The following is a 23388-nucleotide window of genomic DNA, read 5'->3' on the forward strand; positions in this document are numbered from 1 at the left end:
CCTATATACCGCCTCAGATGAAAGAGGTGGGGCTGAATTATGCCAATTCGACATCTCACACGCTGCCCCCGTCACTGAAGTATGGGGTTCAACCTGAACAGGGTTTGGTTGCAGCAGGCCTGCATTTATTGATGCCCACTTTGAGGATGGCTCAACATGTTGCGAAGAAGCGTGGAACACGTTTCCTCTGTGCTCCTGAGGGATGCGTGTCGGCAGAAAGGATTTACGGGGCAAAGATGCTGTATTAGGCGGGGGGTAGTACTGTAAGTGTCCGTTATCCTGCAATAGCTAGCCCCGCCCACTTCGTCACAACCCTCTGGGGCTGACTACTGACCAGTTCTCTGTCTAACAGGTCCGGAAAATCTCTAAGACCTGGGTATTACCCTAAAAGAGATCTATAAGAGATAATCTATTTAAACTGGTGTCGAAAGCGATTCGTCTAGCTCTAACTACCTCCAATCCAGAAGTTACGACCCTTTTCAGTTAAGAAACAATCAGCTGAGTAGCCCTCACAGCTGCATAATTCCAATAACCACTTCTGTTAACGGTAGCTCGCTTTCTAAAATATAACTAGCTCTTGGAACCGACTAGACTAGATTTAGTGACTTGGATGTAAGTCCCTGGGTCATTATTTTACTCTCGCCAAAGGAAATCATGAAGCCCCCTCTTTACTAGAACCATGTACATTAGTTTTACCCTTATTAAAAGAACTGAAAAATGAATAAATGACTCAATTAATTCCAATGTCCACCAACCTCATTAGAATTTTAGAGTATGAATTTATTAAGCAAGCTTAAGCAGGGATATGTGACATACAAATCAATAATCAATTGTATATAATTCAAGAGCAGTGTAATAAAATCAACATGTATAATCATACCCTACTGTCTCTTTTCCCTAACCTATGTCGCAGATTCTGAGATAGCTTTTTAGGAAGCAAGTTCAACTCATACCCAGTTTGTGGTGGATCTTTAGCAACAGGAACGTCCAAGAACCTTGGTCTGAATCTTTGTCCTTTGTGTGGAAAAATCCTCTTTAGAATAGAAGCAAAGTAGAGAGGGCTCAATTGCTTTTGAAAACCCAACTCTTTATCCCTCCGGAACCTTTGTCTTTTCTCCAAGTCTGTTGCAATGTTTGGGTTGAGGTAAGACCGACGATCGAATCAGGAACCCGGGTTGGATGATTGGAACTTGTCTCCCTTTGGCGGCACGAAGCTTCAGCTTTTCCCGTGGCTCCAGGGTGTGGTCTGCTGTTGTTTCCTCGATCTGCTTCTTCGTGTTAGCTCTACTTCGGTGCCGCAGACAAAGAACAAGAACTTCTCCTTTTCCGTCTGCTTATATACAGTTCTCTGCCATGTATGTGTATGGGGAGTGTTAGTTTACGTGGTTTCCTGAACATCTGCTGATTTCACGGAAACCCCCGTCGGCCCCTCCTGTCTGCTGGCTGGGATGGAAAGTACCGTCCTTTCCTCAGCGTGTTGTTCTTAGCCAACCATACCGCCCCACCCATCCTGTGCGTCTGGCCATCTGTTCAGAACTGCTTGCGACAGCAGGAACTCACAAGTTCCCCTTCTCCTTTTTCCCCTTTTCCTTTTAACATTAAAATTTCCTTTTAACATTAAAAACTATGTGCTGATTTCCATTAAGCATTAATCATAAGCATTAATCACCTCTTTCACTTATTATAAATCATCAAACCTTAATCATTTCATTGTTGTCATGTTATTACAGATCATGATTCGTACACTTCAGAATCATTCAGTGATTACTTACATACAGTCATTTTACCTATTGTATTCATACATGTTCAACTTAATCATTATCAAAACACTCAATCATTATAAATCAAAACACAAGATTGCTTTATTTCCTTCAGGCCTTCATGCACCTTTTTCTGCGTGTACCTGGATAGATCTCAAACCTCATACCAGTTTTCTTGACATAATCCATAATCTGCCAATAAGCCATAATCTGAATACTGTTCTTCAACCTTTAGTTTGGAGAATCCTGTGTGCAGCTCCTCTCCCGGTTCAGGCCACGGAGGTGGATCAGGCCACTCCTCCTCATCTTCATCTTTAATCGGCCTTGTGTTAGTGGTGTACACCCTTTCTGAGCTGCTCATAGGGGGCTGATAAATGGGGTATTTTGAGGCAGTCAGCTGAGCCATATCCTTTCTCAGTGAGTGAGCAACTTCAATCAGTGCTTTGATATCACTCCTTGCTTCATTAAGTTCTCTCAGGCCCTCCTGTAGAACTTCCTGTGATTGAAGTAGCTTCTCTCTTTCCACCTGCAAAGCTCTGAATCCTGTATGAGAGGGTTGGATGGGCGACTCCAGCAGGTTGTAGGGGATAACCTCAGGTGTGAGATCCCTAAAGTTCCTCCCTTGTTCACTTCTCTCCAGCTGAGGAGAAGTAGGAGAGCAGGTTACATCACTATCACCGTAGCGAGGTGGTGCAGTGCTATACTGAGGTTGGTGTTCCACATGTCTTGGGATAGGCGGTGGGATTTTCCAATGTGGCATTTCTCTAATGGAATGATGTGTGTACTCAACTTCAAAGTCATCAAATCGGCTTGGTCGGCGTGACTGCCGTTTAGGTCTCACATCAGGGAATGACGCTCTGTCTGGCTCCATCCTGATAGCTTCTATCCGGCTCGAAGGACCAATGTTAATTAGGTTAGGTTCTTAGGTTATTTCCAGCAAACAGGATGGTGTATCGGTCAGGATACAGGAAGGAGGACATGAGATCAAACTTGACTTAGATGCGAACTGGTTTATTCGTGGTGATGCTCAGTGTTGCCAGCAGTCTGTAATAACAAATAAATTGCCATTAGGCTAATGTATTACAGGAACAGAGGTTCCACTAATACAAACTCAAACAAAATATCTAATAAGAAATAAACTCAACCATCCACATTTGCATGTAAATCCACAACATACACAAATAACTCAATTCACGTAAAGGTTACATCAGTAGGCGCAACTTCGGTGAAAAAGACACGAACACAGACAGCCCTTTGGCTCGATTTAACATAAGAGGCACTTTGGCGCCATCATGTGGCCAGATAAAATCCCTACACAACAGCGGCAGCGCATGCCTTTAATTAATATATCTGCCGCAATAACTCAATTGAAAGCAATAACAGTTGCTGGCCGAAATGCAATTACAAATAATAAGATTTAAGGTAAACCTATGAATGCTGAGCAGGCTCAACTGAGTTCCCAGCGCTCAGAACGCCCCACAACATCGCATACCTGTTCTCCCGTAGTTTACACATATAACAAACTGAATCTAGAGTAAACAAACAGCACGCTAAATGCGGTAACTTACTTTCCGTCATCAACTTAACACTCGGAGCATCACTTCTCAAGGCTACACCATGAATGCGGTCTCACATGCTGAGAACGCAGCAAACTGACCCGGAAGTATATTAAATTGCTCCCATGAGCAGAGCGCAGCACTAAACTCCGACTTACGTCACTTCCTAGGATACTCTCTAAACCAACATTACAAAATAAAATACAGAAATATCAGCGCCTTTTATACAACAAGTTTACCAAAATATAAAAAATGTCATTCAAGCTGCATTTGCCTTGTTTTACTTTTTACTTGTACTTTTCATTACATTACTTGAGTACATCCATTTTTACAGTAATTTCCATACTTAAGTACAAGAAGTTTCAGATACTTTAAGACTTCAACTCAAGTAACATTTCAGTCAGTGACTTGGACTTTTACCAAAGTCATATTTTGGAGAGGTACCTATACTTTTACTTGACTCTGAGATTTCAGTACTTTATACAACACTGGTCACCATGTTGTACCACCAACATGTACTCCTGTTCCTTTTCCCAGTGCTAACTACAGAAATACACGGCTTGGTCAGAAACAGCCAATCAGAGCCAGGAGGCGGGTTTTATTGCTGTCAATCAAGCTCAGGTACACGCTGCTCACCCTCCCTTTTGCTCTCTGCGATGCTTTGGCAATAAATGCTAAGGCTAGTTAGCAACAGTTTTCCTGTAACGGCCAGGTGTTTCTCCACCATGATCAGCACGTTCATAAGAGTGATTGACAGCGCTCAGCCACGCCTCCTGACTCTGGAGGTGGAGATCGATCTTTTCACAGATTTTCTGTCTCAGAACCATTTGTAAACTGAAACTGAAAGTTATTCACCCAGTTTTTACTGAAGTCATCACTGGAACTAGAGAATAATAAATGAAACATTTATGAATGATTAAGAAGTGGCTCCTGCCGATGGACCGCAGAGCAGATCTTGTAACATTTTTGTCTTTAATTTCAGACACAACAAAATCAAATTGCACAAGAAATCATGAAAATAAAATCTCCTTGGAGAACAAAGAAGCTTCTTAATAAAATGTTTTTGTGATGGATTCCAGAGATTCATTCAGTTTATTCCTGATGATCAGTTGCACAGTAAATATTCATAATCAGAGTAACTGGACCTGCTGGACCTTCTTCCTCCTCAGCTTGTTGCTGCAGCAGCTTTTGTTTCTGATCTCTTCCTGCTCTCTCATTCTTCCTGCTCATTCTCTCCTGTCCTTCTGGGAGCTGCTCTCTTATCTATTTTTATCTCCCGGCCTGAAAAGGAAGCAGACAGAACCGAGCCGAGCAGAAAGGAGCCGCTCCGTCCTGTCCTGTCCCCCGATGTCCGCCCTCCTCCCCGTCCTCCTGTCTGTCCCTTCAACTCGATTCCACGCCATTTTATACTTTTATGTTTGACCTTTTGTGACCTTTCCCCATATCTCTAATTGTATCTCAGTCTTTGTGAAAGTCCCAGGATGGATCCTTTTGTCTCAGCATTCTGGTTTGATGACCCGTTTGTGCTCTGGTGTGTGCAGGCCAACCTGAGGAAGTTCATGGACTTGATTCAGCAGAACCAGGTGGACAAAGTGGGGAAGCTGTTGGAGCGAGGCCTTGACCCAAACTACCACGACGGTGATACTGGTGGTAAGGCTGCAGGCTGGACCCAAACACAGCAGAGATTCACAGAGCAACAGAAAGAAAGACTTCTGGAAAAGTAAATGGTTCTGGTTCTGGAGGGAAACCCAGACCCAGAAAAACCTCCTCCTCCTAGAAACGTTTGATCAAAAAACATGATTTCTTTTAAAAAGTCATGTTTCAACTGAGCACATTTAGTTTCTCAAATCCACTTTGCAGTTTATAAGAGCAGCTCCTGCCTGTTTCCACAGCTTCATCTGCCTGATGTTAGAAAGTCACAATGTGAGACCATGAGCTGAAATGTTCGAGACACAAATCTTTGTGCCTCTAAATGTTCTATAATTTCTGTAAATAAATGAGAAGTTTAGCATTTTTTCATCCAGCCTGATATGATTTCTCTCTCTGCAGAGATCTTAAATAAAACAGTCCAGGCCTGGAAGGCAGCTGATGGTGATCGGTTTGAGGCAGGAAGTATCTGGACCAGAACCGGATTGTTTATTAGTTTTAATATTGCTTCCTAAGGTTCTGTCCATGAACACCACAAACTGGATCCATGATGAGAATCAGAACTTCTGCCTGAATCTGGAAACGAGTTCAGCTTTGTTAAAGTCAACAACTCTAAAGTTGTGACACAGAGAGGACAGACTGTGAAACCAAACTAATGTTCCTGGAGCAAAAACTAATCTGAAGGTAGTTTGAGGTCCGTCTGGTTTCCTCCTGGTTCGGTTCGGTCCTGTAGATGTAAACACAGCGATCCCGTTGTGAAAGCACCGACCAAAACAGGTTAGAGTTACAGAAACAAGAGTTCATCTGACGGACCTTTGGTTGTAGGTGATGGATTCGCTGTCGTCCAGTTTGTTTGCTGTTTCATGGTGCCCAATGTAACGCCAGGAACATGAACCTGATGTGGATCCGGTGAGGCGAAGCGCCGCCCTGCTGGCTGCAGTGAAGCATTTCTCTGCTGATGAATGAACAAGAGAACGAACAAGCAGCATCCTCAGAGTTTCCCCACACGGCGGCCCAGGGGGCTGCTGGGTAATGAGCCGAGTCCTGATGTCAGCGCGTTGAGGAGCCACGCGGAGCAGGTGGTTCCTGCTTCCAGAGGAGAAACACAGAGATCCGGACGGACCCTAAACACATCGTCTGTTTCTTAAGTCAGTTAACTCTCTGTGCAGGTCAAAATTATTAGTTTAAATTAGATTCATTTATTTATTCTGGGAATTTTTAACCTTCCATTCACATGTCAAAAGAAAAACACACAATGCTGAAAAATACAAAGACAAACAAAATGCAACAGAACAAAAAAAGACTAAATTAGTACAGAAATGAACAATATTTAAAACACAAAGTGTAAATTATTATACCTTCATTTTTATTATTCTTTTCAGAAAGTGGAACTCGTATCTTATAGATTTATCACATCTGAAGTGAAATATTGGAAGAAGGTTTTCATGTTACATTGATGATTCTGTCTTTATGAAAACCCAAAAGTCAATGTTTCAGAAAATTTGAAAATTGTGAGAAAATTAAATATCGAAAACTCATGAACTTTTTAATAGGAAGTTGAGTGGAAGGAAAAAGTGTAGAAGGAAAAGATGAACAGTGGTAACCGCAGCCTGGAGGGTAAAATCCATTCAGCTTCTGGAGCTTCAGGACTGGACAGAACATCTGGGTCCACTAAGGATCTGAAACCTGAGCTACAGCATCTTACCTGGGCTGAGCAGAACCAGAACTGGACGGTTAGCTGGTGGTCCACAGTCTGTTCTCAGATGACAGGAAAGTTTTCATTTCATTTGGACCTGAAGGTTCGACTCTCTGGACTCCATCAGCTTTATCTGCGTCCACATCAGCCGTTCAGGAAATGTTGCCCAGGTGAAATGTTGCCCAGTTGAAATGTTGCTCAGGTGAAATGTTGCCCAGGTGAAATGTTGCTCAGGTGAAATGTTGCCCAGGTGAAATGTTGCCCAGTTGAAATGTTGCTCAGTTGAAATGTTGCCCAGTTGAAATGTTGCCCAGGTGAAATGTTGCTCAGGTGAAATGTTGCCCAGGTGAAATGTTGCCCAGGTGAAATGTTGCTCAGTTGAAATGTTGCCCAGTTGAAATGTTGCCCAGGTGAAATGTTGCTCAGGTGAAATGTTGCCCAGGTGAAATGTTGCTCAGGTGAAATGTTGCCCAGGTGAAATGTTGCCCAGTTGAAATGTTGCCCAGTTGAAATGTTGCCCAGTTGAAATGTTGCTCAGTTGAAATGTTGCCCAGGTGAAATGTTGCCCAGTTGAAATGTTGCCCAGTTGAAATGTTGCCCAGGTGAAATGTTGCCCAGGTGAAATGTTGCCCAGTTGAAATGTTGCTCAGGTGAAATGTTGCCCAGGTGAAATGTTGCTCAGGTGAAATGTTGCCCAGGTGAAATGTTGCCCAGTTGAAATGTTGCTCAGTTGAAATGTTGCCCAGTTGAAATGTTGCCCAGTTGAAATGTTGCCCAGTTGAAATGTTGCCCAGGTGAAATGTTGCCCAGTTGAAATGTTGCTCAGTTGAAATGTTGCTCAGTTGAAATGTTGCCCAGGTGAAATGTTGCCCAGGTGAAATGTTGCCCAGTTGAAATGTTGCCCAGTTGAAATGTTGCCCAGGTGAAATGTTGCCCAGTTGAAATGTTGCCCAGTTGAAATGTTGCCCAGGTGAAATGTTGCCCAGTTGAAATGTTGCCCAGTTGAAATGTTGCCCAGTTGAAATGTTGCCCAGTTGAAAGCGTTTCTTTCTGTTTTATCTTTGATTTGAGGAGAATAAATTGTTTTTCTCTGGATCGGTTTCCTGATCGGCTCCAGACGTGTTCAAACGTTTCCACCTTCATCTTGTTGCCTCAGGATCCAGAAACTCGCTGCCATCATTTGTTGCTTTAAGAGCTTTTGACTTCACTCCAGCGCCAAGGCGCATAATTCTGTTTATTTATGATTATTTAGTGAATGTGTCAGGAGTTTCTGTGCGCTGCGGTTGAGCTGCGTTGAGTGGACCGATGAAGGTGAACAGCAGGATGAGGAGCAGTCAGGCTGAGCTGCTGGTGAAATAACGACCTCTGGTAACCAAAACCAACCAGCCGCTCTGTTAATGAAACACCAATAGTGATCGCTGTAATAACTTTAAACTGACAGAAGCAATAATAAACTAGAACATTAGTAATGTGAAAAGCTGAAGAGAGAATTTCATTGAATAACACAGAGCATCAACTTTAACAGACTCCTCTCATTAAAAACAGCAACTAGTTTCCAAAACTCTGGGCAAAGTGAATATTTTGTTGCTCAACCTTTGGAGGGAATCAGATGATTTCTGCACCGTTGCTCAGGTTTCTGTGAAGCGTTTCTTCTCCAGATGTTCAGCAGGTCAGAGCTGCAGGCTGACTGTCTTTACCTTTAACATGCAGGTTTGTCATTTCGGCACCTTAAAGACACCTGGACATGTGAACACCTGAGGTTCACATGTCCATTTGCTCAAATTGTTTTCAATCTTTTCTATTCCATCATTTTTGTCCAGGCCTGTTTTGTTACTTTATTATATTTTTTATAATTCTGTTGAATTAAAAAGCAAAATCAGATTTCCATTGGATAATTTTCAGGATTTTTTCTCATTATTTTTGTATTCAGTTTGAAGTTATTTCTGTGAGCATTATTGTTTTCTTCACCTTGATCCAGAGTGTTTCCTCCAGGACAGCCGGAGCAGACTCTGCTTCCACCTGCAGACACAAACACTGAGCCTCTCTTTATGTTTTAATATCTGCTGCTTCTTTTATTATTTATGAGTTGAAAGTATTTCCGTCTCCTGACTAATTTCATCTCAGGAACAAAGTTCAGTTTTTAGCTTTTATTTCAAAGATGTTTTCAAACATTTCACACATTAGATTCCTGGGAGCTGGACCTTATAAAGCTGCTTTTTCCTGTCAAATATTTTAATTTGATCATTTCTAGGCCAAGCCGGCTGCTGGTGCCATAATAAGCTAATTATGTTGAACTGGGACGTTTGTTTGTCTACTAGTGTCTTGTTTTGATGACCTTGTTTAGCATCATCAGCGCTGCTTTAATCACCTCTGTGCTGTTTTCCTGTTACGCCTCATAATTAATAGAGAATCAGATGACCTGCTTTATCAGATCAAAAACCTGAAGGGAAGAAAAGTGAAGTTTGAAGATAAACTTCAGGATGAAGGGAGAGTCAGGGAAACGTCCTTTGGTTCCAGTTATCCCTGGAAGCTTTTACTTTGAAATTTGCCCTTACTGTACAGTATTTTATTCTTGATTCAGTTTTTATAAATACTTTATATTCTATCTTTGTGTGAGTATTCGCTGCTGTTGCACTGAAACTTGGAATAACAGATATTTATTTTAAATTAAATTAATCTTTATTCTGTTCTTCACCAAATATCATTATAAAGTATGTAAATTAGTACAACCCTATCATATAATATCTATAATGAATTACCATCCAGTTTTATGTTATGTAATTAAATGTTTTTTTATTACTATTATTTCTGGGTTTCTGTGCTAAACTACATAATGAAATAACTTCATAACTCCTGCTGAAAACAAACATCTGATTGGTTAACACTCAGCTGCAGACCAATCACAGCAGAGTGTTAATAATATGGAAACGTAAAGTAAATGCATTTTGTTTCTCATCAAATGACTCCAGTGGAAAAATACATAATGAAATAATTACTAAATATTTAAATAATAAAGTTATCATTTATTTAACATAATGTGATGCTTTAATTTTTGGCACTTTTTAAGTTATTGAATTGTGGCACTTGTGGCTTCCCGTACCTCCTGTGGTCCGAACTGTTCATATTTTAGGTTCTTCCTTCGATCTGAGCAGAACCTCCAACTCTGAACAGGAGAGTCTCCATGTCATTCATGCTGCCTGAACCAGTTCACTGATGGACCAGTTCACTGATAGACTAGTTCATTGATAGACCAGTTCACTGATGGACCAGTTCACTGATGGACCAGTTCACTGATGGACCAGTTCACTGATGGACCAGTTCACTGATAAACCAGTTCATTGATAGACCAGTTCACCGATGGACCAGTTCACTGATAAACCAGTTCACTGATGGACCAGTTCACTGATAAACCAGTTCATTGATAGACCAGTTCACTGATGGACCAGTTCACTGATGGACCAGTTCACTGATAAACCAGTTCAGTGATGGACCAGTTCACTGATAAACCAGTTCACTGATAGACCAGTTCAGTGATGGACCAGTTCACTGATAAACCAGTTCACTGATAGACCAGTTCACTGATAAACCAGTTCACTGATGGACCAGTTCACTGATAGACCAGTTCACTGATGGACCAGTTCACTGATAAACCAGTTCACTGATAAACCAGTTCACTGATAGACCAGTTCACTGATGGACCAGTTCACTGATGGACCAGTTCATTGATGGACCAGTTCACTGATGGACCAGTTCACTGATAAACCAGTTCACTGATAGACCAGTTCACTGATGGACCAGTTCACTGATGGACCAGTTCACTGATAAACCAGTTCACTGATAGACCAGTTCACTGATGGACCAGTTCATTGATGGACCAGTTCACTGATGGACCAGTTCACTGATAAACCAGTTCACTGATAGACCAGTTCACTGATGGACCAGTTCATTGATGGACCAGTTCACTGATGGACCAGTTCACTGATAAACCAGTTCACTGATAAACCAGTTCACTGATGGACCAGTTCACTGATGGACCAGTTCACTGATGGACCAGTTCACTGATAAACCAGTTCAGTGATGGACCAGTTCACTGATAAACCAGTTCACTGATAGACCAGTTCAGTGATGGACCAGTTCACTGATAAACCAGTTCACTGATAGACCAGTTCACTGATAAACCAGTTCACTGATGGACCAGTTCACTGATAGACCAGTTCACTGATGGACCAGTTCACTGATAAACCAGTTCACTGATAAACCAGTTCACTGATAGACCAGTTCACTGATGGACCAGTTCACTGATGGACCAGTTCATTGATGGACCAGTTCACTGATGGACCAGTTCACTGATAAACCAGTTCACTGATAGACCAGTTCACTGATGGACCAGTTCACTGATGGACCAGTTCATTGATGGACCAGTTCACTGATGGACCAGTTCACTGATAAACCAGTTCACTGATAAACCAGTTCACTGATGGACCAGTTCACTGATGGACCAGTTCAGTGATAAACTGGTTTTATAATCCAGTCATGTTTTGTGTTTTTTACTTTAATTTTGTTTTCCATGTTTTGGTTTGTTTAGTTTTTTAGTTTTAGTTTTGCTCTTCATTGTGTTCAGAGGAAATTAATATTTAAAGATAATATTCAATTTTAGATTTATTTTCCTCCTAATCCCAAAAAGTTGGAAGAGATTTAAAATGAAAGCTTTGAATACTTCAGAGGGAACTGAGAGGATCCACTGGAACCTTTTCATTCTGCTTGAGTTTTTCCTTTAGTTTTTGGTTTTTGCTGCTCGCTGCTCCGCCTGAACCCTCGTTTAAATCCTCAGGTTCCTCAGCGGCAGCTTCTCGTTTCCAGGATCGCTGTGCGTCTTGTTTTACCTGAGCGTTTGGTGCTGAACTGAACGGAGTTTTCTCCTGTGGTTCCGATCGCTCTCTTCCTCCCAGGAGTTTTGGAGCAGCTGTAAACTCGTCTCCCATGTTGAGCTTAAGAAAACAAACGTTTTACCGTCTGTGTGCTGAAAGCTGCAGGAAGTGGATTTCCCTCCTGAATGGTGTTTTTCCTCCAGAGAGCCCGCTGACGGCGGCGGCCCAGCTGGACAACGGCGTGGAGATGATCAAGGTTCTGAGGAACGGAGGAGCTCATCTGGACTTCAGGGCCAAGGACGGCCTGACTTCCCTTCACAAAGCCGCACGCGCCAAGAACCAGCTCATCCTCATGGTGAGGAAACTCCCTCTTCCTGCTCCAAAGATTTGAAAGCATCATTCAGACGCTCCGTCTGCCTGGAGCTGCTCGGCTCTCACATCGTCTTAGCAGGTTTTTCTCCTGATGGATCAGTGAGATGAGAAACTTTCCTGTTTTCCCTGAAAACAAACGAATCGTTTTGAAATGTCACAGTGGATTTTATGAATAGACATGCAGGGAGCCGGTTGCTCCAAATTAACTGCAAAACTAAATGTTGGCTAAATATTTAGTTCCAAATTAAACACAGTTTGTAATATTTAGTTGTAAAAAAATATTTAGATAAATAATTTAAATATTAAAATGAACATTTACATATTTAGCTTAAAGCTAGCAATTTAGTTTTTTTTTTAAATATTTGAATGAATTTTTAATCATGTAAAAATGTAACATTGAGCCAGAAAACTCAATATTGAGTTTGCTTAATTTGTTTATCAACTTAACTTTTATTATTTTGCAAAATATTTAGACTAGAATAGAAATATATTTTAGTCCCACAGTTTAAACTGTTATGTTTTTAAAGACACAATATAATGACTGAAAAAATGAAACCCATTTTCTCCTCTTATGACCTAAATAACCAAATTCTAGCTGCTGATTTTTGAGTGTAACTTTATAAACGGGCCCAAATAACAGGACATTTATTTTCACTCTTATTTTGGAAGCTCTGATTGTTTTAGTCATTTCTTTCTAAGGAGTTTTTGTTTCATGAAACAACAGAAGCAGTTTAGATTTTTCTGACTTTAAACTTTTATTAAAAATGTCATAAACCAGGAGGTTAAATTTATGTTAATGCTTAATCAACCATCAGGACAGAACTGTGGCCTGCAGAGTATCACTCAGGCTGTTTTTCTTCTGTTTTATGTGATAAAAGTTGTTGAACTGCAGAATTATTAAACTCCCTCAGAAAGTTTTAGCCAAACTAGAGATAAAGTTTGGTTCAATATTCACTTTGATGCAGACGGAGAGAAAATCTGGGATGTTTTGTGTTTTTCTATGTGGAAAATTACGTTTTCTGGAGAGAACAGTTACTAGAACAAACTTCTAAAACACAGTTGATGTGTTTCCAGGTGAGTGATGTGATAAAACATGTGAATGTTGTGGTTGTGGATCCAGACGCTGCTGGAGCTGGGAGCGTCTCCAGACTATAAGGACAGCCGCGGCCTGACGCCGCTCTACCACAGCGTGGTGACGGGCGGAGACCCCGGCTGCTGCGAGCTGCTGCTCAGCCAGCATGCCTCCGTCTGCTGCCAGGACGAGAACGGCTGGCACGAGGTCCACCAGGTACACACACACACACACACACACACACACACACACACACACACACACACACATGCGTTTGTTTCTAATACCTTGTAGGGACCATTTTCCTGACATATACTACGTTGTGGGGACCCTTCTCCCTGTGGGACCGAAGTCTGGTCCACACAAGGGGAAACGCTGTTTTTGGGTCAGAGGTCAGATTTAGGACTAAGGTGTGATTTGAGTTTTGGTTGGTTGGGGTTATGTATGTAATGGTTAGGGTTAGGTTAAGGGTAAGGGTTTAGGCTGTAGAAATGAATGGAAGTCAATGGAAAGTCCCCGCAAAGATAGCTGCATGTGTGTGTGGGTGTGTGTGTGTGGGCGCGGATGAACCCCCGCACGCCCACCCACACACACGGACACGTGTGTGTGCTCTGGCCTTCGGATTCATCAGATTGCTTATCTCCCTCCCGGTCAGGCTGTAAAATCTCAGCCTCCCGTTTCAGAGCTGATAAGAAGAAGCTGCTGTCGCTTCGTTCACTTCACTTTCATATTCAGCGAAAATGTTTCTCCTCAACTGAAAAACAACGTTTTTCCACTCAGAAAAGACTTTCTGCTGAGAGGAAAAGTTCATTTCTCTTGCAACATCATGCAGGATTTTAACAGTTTATGTTTCATTCATGTCTGTTTTGTTTTTAAATGTTCATAAGTTTACTGATGATGAAAATATGATGTATAATTCAGATGGAGGAGTTTCATCTCCCAGACCTCTGACATATTCGCCATGACGACCGATCAGCTCAACAACAAGCAGCAACTCGGCTGTTTTTATATTGCTTATGTTTGCAGGCTTAATGACTTTTCCTGCAACATAAGCAACATCCATTTTTAATGTCTGCACAATGCGTCAGTGCATTTTAAAGTCTGCTTGCTTTTCACCTCCTCTGTGATTTGCAGCTGAAGCACTTTGTTTTATAAAAAGGTTATAAAGTGATATTTAGCTTTAGAAGTGTAAACAGACGCAGAAAGCCCCGATGGAAACAAAACACTAAAATCATTTCAGAGAATTAAACTGGTTACCCAGGACTTCCTGTAACATATGAGGTTATTTCTATTTGATTCTTTTTAAAAAAAATATATAAGTATAATAAAGCATTCAGGCTGGATGCAGATCGTTTGTTTTACCTCTTTTTTCTCTGATCCTGCTGATATCTATAAGATATTTTTATTACATTCAAGATTTATTGTGAAGCTGAGATCATTAATATCTGTCAGTTGTTTTGGTTTTTTACCATTTATATGGAATAAAAAAATATGTATATATGTGTTTAACAGAACCAAATTAAATTACAGTCAAACAGGAAACGTTTTACTTTGACTTTTTTCTGGAAGTTGAAATCAAAATGTGATACTCAGGTTGAAATGTTTTTCTCAAATACAGAAATATTCATGAGGCTCCATAGAGAAGAATTAAATTCAGTTTCTATTTCAGTTTGAATTATGAATTTGATAAAGAGTTTTTTGGAGAGGGGCAAATACAGACCAAACAAGTTCAAAGGTCAGAAAGTCTACACATTCAGGATTTTCTTTAAAGACAAATGTATTTCATAAACATCTGGACAGATGAGTTTCTCTCTGTGACTCTGTTAGATTTTTATATCAAGTTTGATTCTCTTTAACTTCCTTTCCTCCGTCTTTTTGCTCCCGGGTTCAAACTGAGGCTACCTGCTGCTCCTCCGCTTCACTTCTCCTCCTCTGCACCACACTGACATCTAGTGGTGAAGGCGCCACACTGCAGGGATCCTCTCACCGCTGTGTGTGTGTGTGTGTGTGTGGGTGCAGGCCTGCCGCCACGGCCATGTGCAGCATCTGGAGCATCTGCTGTTCTACAGAGCGCTGATGAGCGCCCAGAACGCCTCGGGGAACACCGCCCTGCACATCTGCGCCCTCTACAACCAGGTGAGCAATAAAAACGAAATAAAAACAACCAGGTGAGCAAAAAAACAACAACCAGGTGAGCAAAACAAAAACAACCAGGTGAGCAAAAAAACAACAACCAGGTGAGCAAAACAAAAACAACCAGGTGAGCGATAAAAACGAAATAAAAACAACCAGGTGAGCAAAAAAACAACAACCAGGTGAGCAAAACAAAAACAACCAGGTGAGCAAAAAAACAACAACCAGGTGAGCAAAACAAAAACAACCAGGTGAGCAAAAAAACAACAACCAGGTGAGCAAAACAAAAACAACCAGGTGAGCGATAAAAACGAAATAAAAACAACCAGGTGAGCAAAAAAACAACAACCAGGTGAGCAAAACAAAAACAACCAGGTGAGCAAAAAAACAACAACCAGGTGAGCAAAACAAAAACAACCAGGTGAGCAAAAAAACAACAACCAGGTGAGCAAAACAAAAACAACCAGGTGAGCGATAAAAACAACGACCAGGTGAGCCGACAGACACTCGGGTTTCCTGTCGCCACCAATCGTAAACGTTTATGCTGGAAAGAGTAGTTTTCAGTGACATGAAGGTAAAATCCTGGATTTGATGCAGAATGTTAGGAAATATTCAGTGTTTTCAGTAAAAACTAAACTTTCATTATCACAAACTTTTCCAGCCTGATCAGCTTTATTAATCATTAAAAGAAAAATACATTTTCTCATGTAACACATCCACAAATGTTTAGGAAATAAAACTCCCTTTTCCTGCTCTTTAAATAAAACGAGCTTCTTGCGCCGTCGCTCTGTTTCCCTGGTGACTAGAAACATTTCAGCTCTAATAATAGAATTTACTAAATCATACAGATTTCAGTAGAAAATGGTGGGAAATTAAATATATGAATAAAGTTTTTTGACCCGGAAACATGAACAAATCCAGATTGATTCTTTAGTTTTACTTTGACACGATTTCTGAATATAAATTAATATTTCAGTATAAGAAATTTCCCTTTTTTATTTGAAGGCTGTTGCATTTGTACGTTTTTGTCCGCTATCATTTCGTATTCAGACCAAAACTTTTGATCAAATTTAGATTTCTGATCCATATTCTTAATTAAAACCCACAAAGTTCCACTGCTGCTGGTAAGATGCTGACTGCTCGTTATTTCACGGTATAATCCTTCAAAGTGAATTATTCCCAATAAGAGTTAAATGTTAAATGTTTCCGTCTGGCCTTTGGATGGACCGCTGAGCCGACCTATGACCCCTGTTGTTTAACAGAAACTTGTTCTGGGTTCGGTTTGGCCTTCATGACATCATTCACACATTCATCCGTTTTATTCATCCTGTTGTCTTTGCTGATATAAACAGTTGGTTTTTTTTTTACCACAGCTGGATTTATTTCTGCTTCTGTTCACATATTTAGATAATTAACTCAATAAACTGAATATTTTAACAGAAAAGCATCAAATTCACTTTTTGTTACTTGATTCTGTTTCAGGTCGTTACCTGAAGACAGACATTTAGATGGCAAACAAAATATTACATTTTGATCTAGAAAACGATGGTGAAGAATTTATATTTTATATTCATTTAAATGGTGGGCCGCAAGACCCAGCTTTTATTTTGACAGTCCTCTTCCACTTATCGGCAAGTGAATTTACATGTTAGGTAAATTTTTAGCTCAGATGTAATTATTCAGTCTGTGAATATTTTTGGTTAGTTTTAATATTTGTCTTGCTAATAAGATATTTAGTTTGAAGCTGGAATTTAGAAATGAATGAATAACCAGGTTAAAAAATATGACTTCAGAAAATGAGCCTCCATTTTTCCCTCTTATGACAGGATAAAGTGATGCTGATCATTTTTGACTGTAACTTTTAAACGGCCCTGTAGAGATTAACTTCACCGATGAAGATCAGACTCCTCAGTCTTTGCAGGAACCGTCATGGAGACGACCTGCGACCTTCCTGTTCTGAAACACCTGAGCTCCACTCACAGGACCAGCAGCCATGACTTCTACCAGAACCGAAATGAAACCGCAGAGTTCAGAGCTTTAACTCATTGAGCTCAGCTTCCTTTCTTTCTGCTGTGTTTCTTTTCCCAGGAGACGAATTATTTATCGTCCCTGCTAATATTTCTGATGCTCAGATGTTTCAGGCGGTGCAGTTCAGCCGATCCCAGGAGGAAAGTCGTGTTGCTGGGTCTCCCTCTAATTGCCGTGAACAGTTCAATGTAAAGAGCGCTCTGCTTTATATCGTATGCTAATCTTTATATGAAAGTATAACTCCTATAATGACCACCCACACATTATAAGCTCCTGTTCATTTAATCCATTAAGCTGGTTTTGCTACGAGTTTCCAGGAAGTAAAAGTTGTGTGTGAAGCTGAGATGACGGAAAGAATCCATCAGCCTTTAATTATTCAGAAATAAAAGCAAATCTAGATATGTTGTCATCTTTTAAAATCTAACCTCTAATAAGAAACCCAACAAGTAATTGATGTTTTTATATGGTGGAAACAAATTTGATGGGTTATGATAAACAGTTACTCCTCTGAGCCGACTGGCTCATATGAGGCTCATTCACACACAAAGGACAAAGAGCTCCACAGGATATTAAAGGAAAATAAAGAAACTGTTTAAAGCAGTTCATTCATCAGATTATTTGCAAACAAACATACTTTCAACCCTGATTTCCTGTTTCTGGGAACACAGAGTCAGCATTTCTCTGAAGATGTGATCAGAATATTAATTTTTTTTTGTTACTTTTGACACCAAACTCTGTCTTTTCCCAGACAGACTTTGGTGTCTGTGAATCTTTCCAGATGAAAAATCCAAGTCTTCAGGTCAGATGTAGGATAAATGTCGTTTTGAGGCGGTTATCTTCCTCTCGTGAGGAACTGGTCAGACTTTCACACCAAGCTGTGAAGGAGTCCCTGTAACCCACTCCAAACGCCACTTGACTTGAAGGAAGCTGGTCTTTGAAGCCTCTGGCTGCAGGTCAGCATCGTTTGTGCTGCAGCTCATCAGAGAGCGTTTAACTCGCTGCTCTCAGTTTGGCTTTTAAAGAAACGATTCCCTCTGGTGCGTTTAAATCTCAGCAACTTAAAATATTTCTGGTGCCAAGAAAACCAGTAGAGAGTAAAAATATAATATTGGTTTAAATCTCCTGCTGGTCAGTCATAAAGGCTTAACTGTAATTTTAACAGTCACTATGCAACTTGATAAAAATATAAAGCTGGACTGAGGAGAGTTTTGTTGATTTTAGGTAAATCTGTTAATCCACACTGTGATTATTTTTATTAATCACCATCTGTCTGTCAGTTAATCCAAAGTATTAATAAACCTCAAACATGAATGTTTAAGAATGTAAAAGTGATGTTTTGGCTTGTTAATAGAATATCTATATGTGAACAGATATTGGGCAACAAGATGAAAAACACATTTTTCCATCTCACTTTTTTTAGTTTTGTCTTTTTAAATGAGAAATATAAACAACAATTTCTGAGATTTAAAAACTAAAACCAGTAGGTTTCCCTGGTCCATCATCAGCGCTGCGCCGCCGTCCTGACCGGCTGACATGAAGAGCTGCTGTCGATTTATTCTGTTTTCAGGTCAAACGTCTCGTTTCTGGCTCATCTGACTGAAGGACTTTGTTACGCAAATCTTTTTTTGTTGTTCTGTTTAAGTTTGTTTTCAGCCATTATCTTGTTTTGTTCAGTCTTTTTCAAACTGTCCTTTCATGACCTTTGACCTGCTCGCTGAGGCCAGTGGTTTCTGAGCTTTTGGTGTTTTTGGTCATTTCTCTGAACATTGCACACGCTGACCCTGACTGGATCTGCTGGGACGTCCACTACTGGAAAGACGAGAAATGTTGTCCAAATGGAGTCTAGATGACCTTTGAACCCTTCCTAGATTGATGAAAGGCTGCAGAAGGCCTGAGAATGGGGTTCAGCTTCACCTTTTAGCAGGACAACCATCCTGAACATGCAGCCAGAGCGAAGCAGCTTCATGGGTTAGAATGGCCTAGTTAAAGTCCAGACCTAACTCCAGCTGGGTATCTCTGTAACAGACCTTCCCTTTCTGTTTGAGGCTCCTAACTGAACCATTGGGTGATATTACTTTAGTTTTTTTTTTACCTGGAACTCGTTGGTGAATCGAATCATTTTTAAAGTTTTTTTCCTGACAGAAAACAGGAAATTAAAAGTGACGCCCATCAACCCAGGAGGCGTTTCCATGGCATCCATGGAGAATCGTGAACCTTTCTGCTCTGACCTTTCTCACTCAGTTCCCTCCATCTTTGTTTCTGCTCCCCTTTTAATTAATTTTACAAACACAGCTTTCTCCCGTTTGATTCCACATTTGCAGCCTTGTTTCTGAGCGTTTCTGAGGAGAAAGGACAGCGTGTTGGAGGATTGGCTGCGGTCCAGGTGAACGGGTAAAAATAACCCGGAGGATCTGGTTTTAAATGAGAAGGGAAGCGTCTCATGGCAGAACGTATGGAAGGAGCTGACTGCTCTGCTCAGATCATGGCTGTGCTTCAGTTTGTGATTCTCCTGCCAACTCTCCACAGCTCATTGTGGCTCTAAAAAAAGTATTTATATTCATGTATGTGTGCGCGGTGCATGCGTGGTGCAGCACATTGTGGGCGAGTTGTGCAGCAGATTCAAACCCCTCAGCTCGCTCCAGCGCTCTTCTTCTCTCTCTTCCCCGCGCTGCCTCTTCCTGTCGGAGTGGAGCAACAGATTCACTTGAAGCAGAAGAAGCTCCACTCCTGGTGCAGGTCGTACATGCTCCTGCTGCCTCTCACGTAGTAATGACACGTTTAGACGTTTGAACACTCTTACCCGTTCCTGCTCCTCTGGCTCCTTGGAAAACTCTGTCACTGGAAGATAATCACCGTTCTTCCAGAACAAAGTAGGAGAACTTAAAGGAATCGGATCTTTAGGATGTTTTCTGGTTCGTTTTACTTCATGTTCTTTTCTTTTCTCCCTCTCAGGATAACTGTGCCAGAGTGCTGCTGGTCCGTGGAGCCGACAAGGAAGTGAAGAACTACAACAGCCAGACTCCATTTCAGGTACCGGTGAAATATAAATAAATAAATAAAAGTAATTGCTGCTATTTTTAGCCAATTCTTGGTGATTTATTGCAGCTTTGAGAGTGTGGGGAAAACATTTTTAGAAGAAGCACATTCTCCTCATCTCATTTGTTGCCATGGCAACAGTGGGAAAACAGCCAAGGTCAGTTTCAACCAAGGATGCAAACGATTTCTTGGCCAATAATGGAAATGTTGTAATTAAAGTCTTGGAGGAGAGCAGTGAGTGCGCGTGAAATGCCCACCGTCTTTCTGGGATTCGTTTCAGTCGGGCGCAGAAAGGACGATTCTGATGCACTTGAATTTATTGAAATAGCGTGAAAATATCTGATTTAGAGCTAACGCACCGTGCACTAATATGAAACATGAACACGACAAAGTTTAATGTGTGTGCATGAATGTTTGTGATGCTCAGGGCGTGTTCATGAGTCACTCTAATTATTTCTGAAAACATTAAATGTTCTTTTTACTGCAGACAGATGTTTAGGACAAATTACGTTTCTGTAGAAAATGTAGCTCAACTTTCCCCTACAGATCAGTACCTGGTTGTCTGCTGTGCTGGTGTCACTCTGTCACAAATCTGACGTTTATTTCAGAAATTACAAAACCAAAATAGAAGCACTGATGCTGCTATTTCAAATTAGATTTTAAGAAAATGGGAGATGATTGCAACCAAAGCAGAGTTTCCCTGGGCTGAGGGTGAGGGTCAGGCATAACATTATGACCACAGACAGATGAAGTGAACAACATGAATCATCTCTTCATGGTGGTAGTGATTATGTTGGCAAGGAAGTGAACATTTTGCAGTCCCTCCAGAATTTCATCTTTGTCTTTCTGAAATTTTACAATCAAAATCACTGATTTTGTGAAACTACGTCAGAAATATCTGCAAGGAATTTTTCAATATTTTTTCCTCGTTTCCCTTTCAAAATCTATACGTAGAAGCAAAAAGATATGAAAATAAGCAGACAGACTGGACATAAAGAAATTAGCTTGATTTTTGTTACTCGGCATATCCAGTACCACTGAGGCAGTGGTGTAGTAAAAGTGAGAGATACTGCCACCTGCAGGTGGGAGTTAGCAGTCACATACACCCAATGATTTCCATCATTTTTATGAAAAATGTGTGAATTTCCTCAATCGCAGAATCATGAAAACCTGATGTGGTCAGCTGCCTGAAAAACGTTTCCTGCAGTTTTCACATGTTTGGAAGTGTTATTTCCAGTTAAGCTGTGCTAAATCTGTAATAAAAAGTTTCAGCAGGAATAGAGATAAAAGGTTTTTTGGGGCGTGCCGTGGTGGCGTAGTGGTTAGCGCGACCCGTATTTGGAGGCCTTGAGTCCTCGACGCGGCCGTCGCGGGTTCGACTCCCGGACCCGACGATATTTGCCGCATGTCTTCCCCCCTCTCCTTCCCTGTTTCCTGTCAGCCTGCTATCATATAAGGGACACTAGAGCCACAAAAGGCCCCCTGGAGGGGTAAAAAAAAAAAAAAAGGTTTTTTGTGCTTAAAATGAAAGATTTGATGTTTAACATTTTGGTTTTGTTTTGTGAATGCGTTAAAATCGGAGTGATTTTACTTCATGCTATCATCCTGTAAGAGTCTAATCTAACATCTGTGATCCAAACTGAGGATTTCTCCTTACGGACAGTGAACCTGCACTGCTGCTGCTATCATGTCCATGTTTTCTGAGGGGAAAATCCTGCAAAGCACTAAGTTCCAACTGATATGTTTGACTCATAACCTACGCCTAAGTTACAAAAGAGCCTTATCCAGGCAGGCATTTACGAAAGGCAGTCCCACGGGGTCCTCGAGGTCCTCCACATCCACTCCAGTGGAGCGTTTCATTAGCTGGAGCGTTTCACAGAGAGAGGGAGGACGGGATGAACTGAAATCACATCACTGTTAGTCAGAGTCTGACTACAGCTGAGGCTTAAATTTAGCCGTTTCCCTGGAGCTTGATTTCTGTGAAAATAATGCACTGAACAAAATCTAGAAAAAAACAATAAGTTTTCATGATTCTGTGAGGTTTGACACTTTAGAGGAAACGTAAACAGCTTTAAACTGGTTGTATAGTTTGGTGATAATCAGGGATGCATTTTACTAAAACTACAGTACATGTACTATATATATTTCCATACACTTATAACTGTGGGAAAAGACAAGGACACTGCTGATATTAACCCTTCACTGTCAGTCACATGACCAAACAAATACCACATGACCCCAGCCCAGAAACACAAACAGCAAAAAGATGGAAATAAACATCAGTTCTTCATATCAGGCCAGTTTTACTTATCGAACCAATGCTGATGTGTTAATGCAGATAAATTTTGCTGCTCTAGTGTAAATATGCCCGCTGATGTCAGGATGCCCCCCTTGGTGTGACGCTTGTGTCAGGCTTGTCTGCTTATCATCTCAGAACGTAACAATTTGGGGGCTCGTCCGGGACCTAACAGCAGAACTTAAATTGGGTTTGGTTTGGTTATGGGTTCAGTCCTTTCGGTCTTCTCACAGCTGTTAAACATGTTTCTTGGCTTTGCTGAGTCAAGAAGAGGTTCTGATGGTGAGCCCTGATGTGGGTCAGTTTGTGTGATTTGGTTTGGATTTCTTTCTGGATCTCTGAAACTGAATATTGACTCAGATCAGTTTTAGTCTTAGAAATCTGAATCAGAAATTCTATAACCCAAACATATACATGTCAGTAGATAGTGATGGACACACTTCTGCTAATAAGAAGCAGCGGAGCTAATTTTTTGGCTAATGCGAGTGTTTTTGGTAATAATGAAGATGTTTAGAGCATCTAGTGTCTAGATAATGTTTTCCAGATGAGTTTTGTAATAATTTCTTGAAGCGCAAACCGTACAGGTAGGTGTGCAATGACAAATTTACTCACGAAATTATTGAGACGTGGTTGGCATTAGCATGGTTATATTTAGCGCTTTAGCATTATTTTCTGCTAAATGCCATGTTGGTGTCATGCTTTAGCATTAACATTTCAGTTAGCGGTGCCCAACACCATCTACACCTTATTCTGTGGGCTCATAGTTTAGTTGTTGGAATTTCTCTCAAATTTTTCACATAACTGTATCTATTGGTAAGTCAAAGTGGTTATTATTAAGTATTATGCAACACTTTTCTTTTATCACTGCACTGCTTTTTAAAGCAAAGCCATTTTCTTTGATAGCGAGATGATTTCCTTCCCTAC

General features: G+C 40.9%; 1 protein-coding gene and 1 long non-coding RNA gene across 8 annotated transcripts in view; one reads left to right on the plus strand and one right to left on the minus strand.

Annotated features, from left to right (window-relative positions):
- LOC114143663 (SH3 and multiple ankyrin repeat domains protein 2) overlaps nucleotides 1-23388 on the plus strand; it is a 187670-nt gene that overhangs the window by 70366 nt on the left and 93916 nt on the right. For all 7 annotated transcript variants that reach the window (XM_028015920.1, XM_028015922.1, XM_028015924.1 and 4 more), the window contains exons 6-10: nucleotides 4858-4966; nucleotides 11731-11882; nucleotides 13020-13187; nucleotides 14991-15107; nucleotides 20085-20162. In XM_028015920.1, coding sequence (XP_027871721.1) covers nucleotides 4858-4966; nucleotides 11731-11882; nucleotides 13020-13187; nucleotides 14991-15107; nucleotides 20085-20162 — 624 coding nt within the window. The remainder of the gene's footprint in view (nucleotides 1-4857; nucleotides 4967-11730; nucleotides 11883-13019; nucleotides 13188-14990; nucleotides 15108-20084; nucleotides 20163-23388) is intronic.
- On the minus strand, nucleotides 2751-3539 carry LOC114143707 (uncharacterized). The gene is made up of 2 exons (XR_003595293.1): nucleotides 3329-3539; nucleotides 2751-2804 (listed from the first exon to the last, which is right to left on the minus strand). It is a non-coding gene; the product is annotated as an uncharacterized LOC114143707 (long non-coding RNA).

This window comes from Xiphophorus couchianus, chromosome 4, assembly GCF_001444195.1.
Source record: "Xiphophorus couchianus chromosome 4, X_couchianus-1.0, whole genome shotgun sequence".
NCBI lineage: Eukaryota > Metazoa > Chordata > Actinopteri > Cyprinodontiformes > Poeciliidae > Xiphophorus > Xiphophorus couchianus.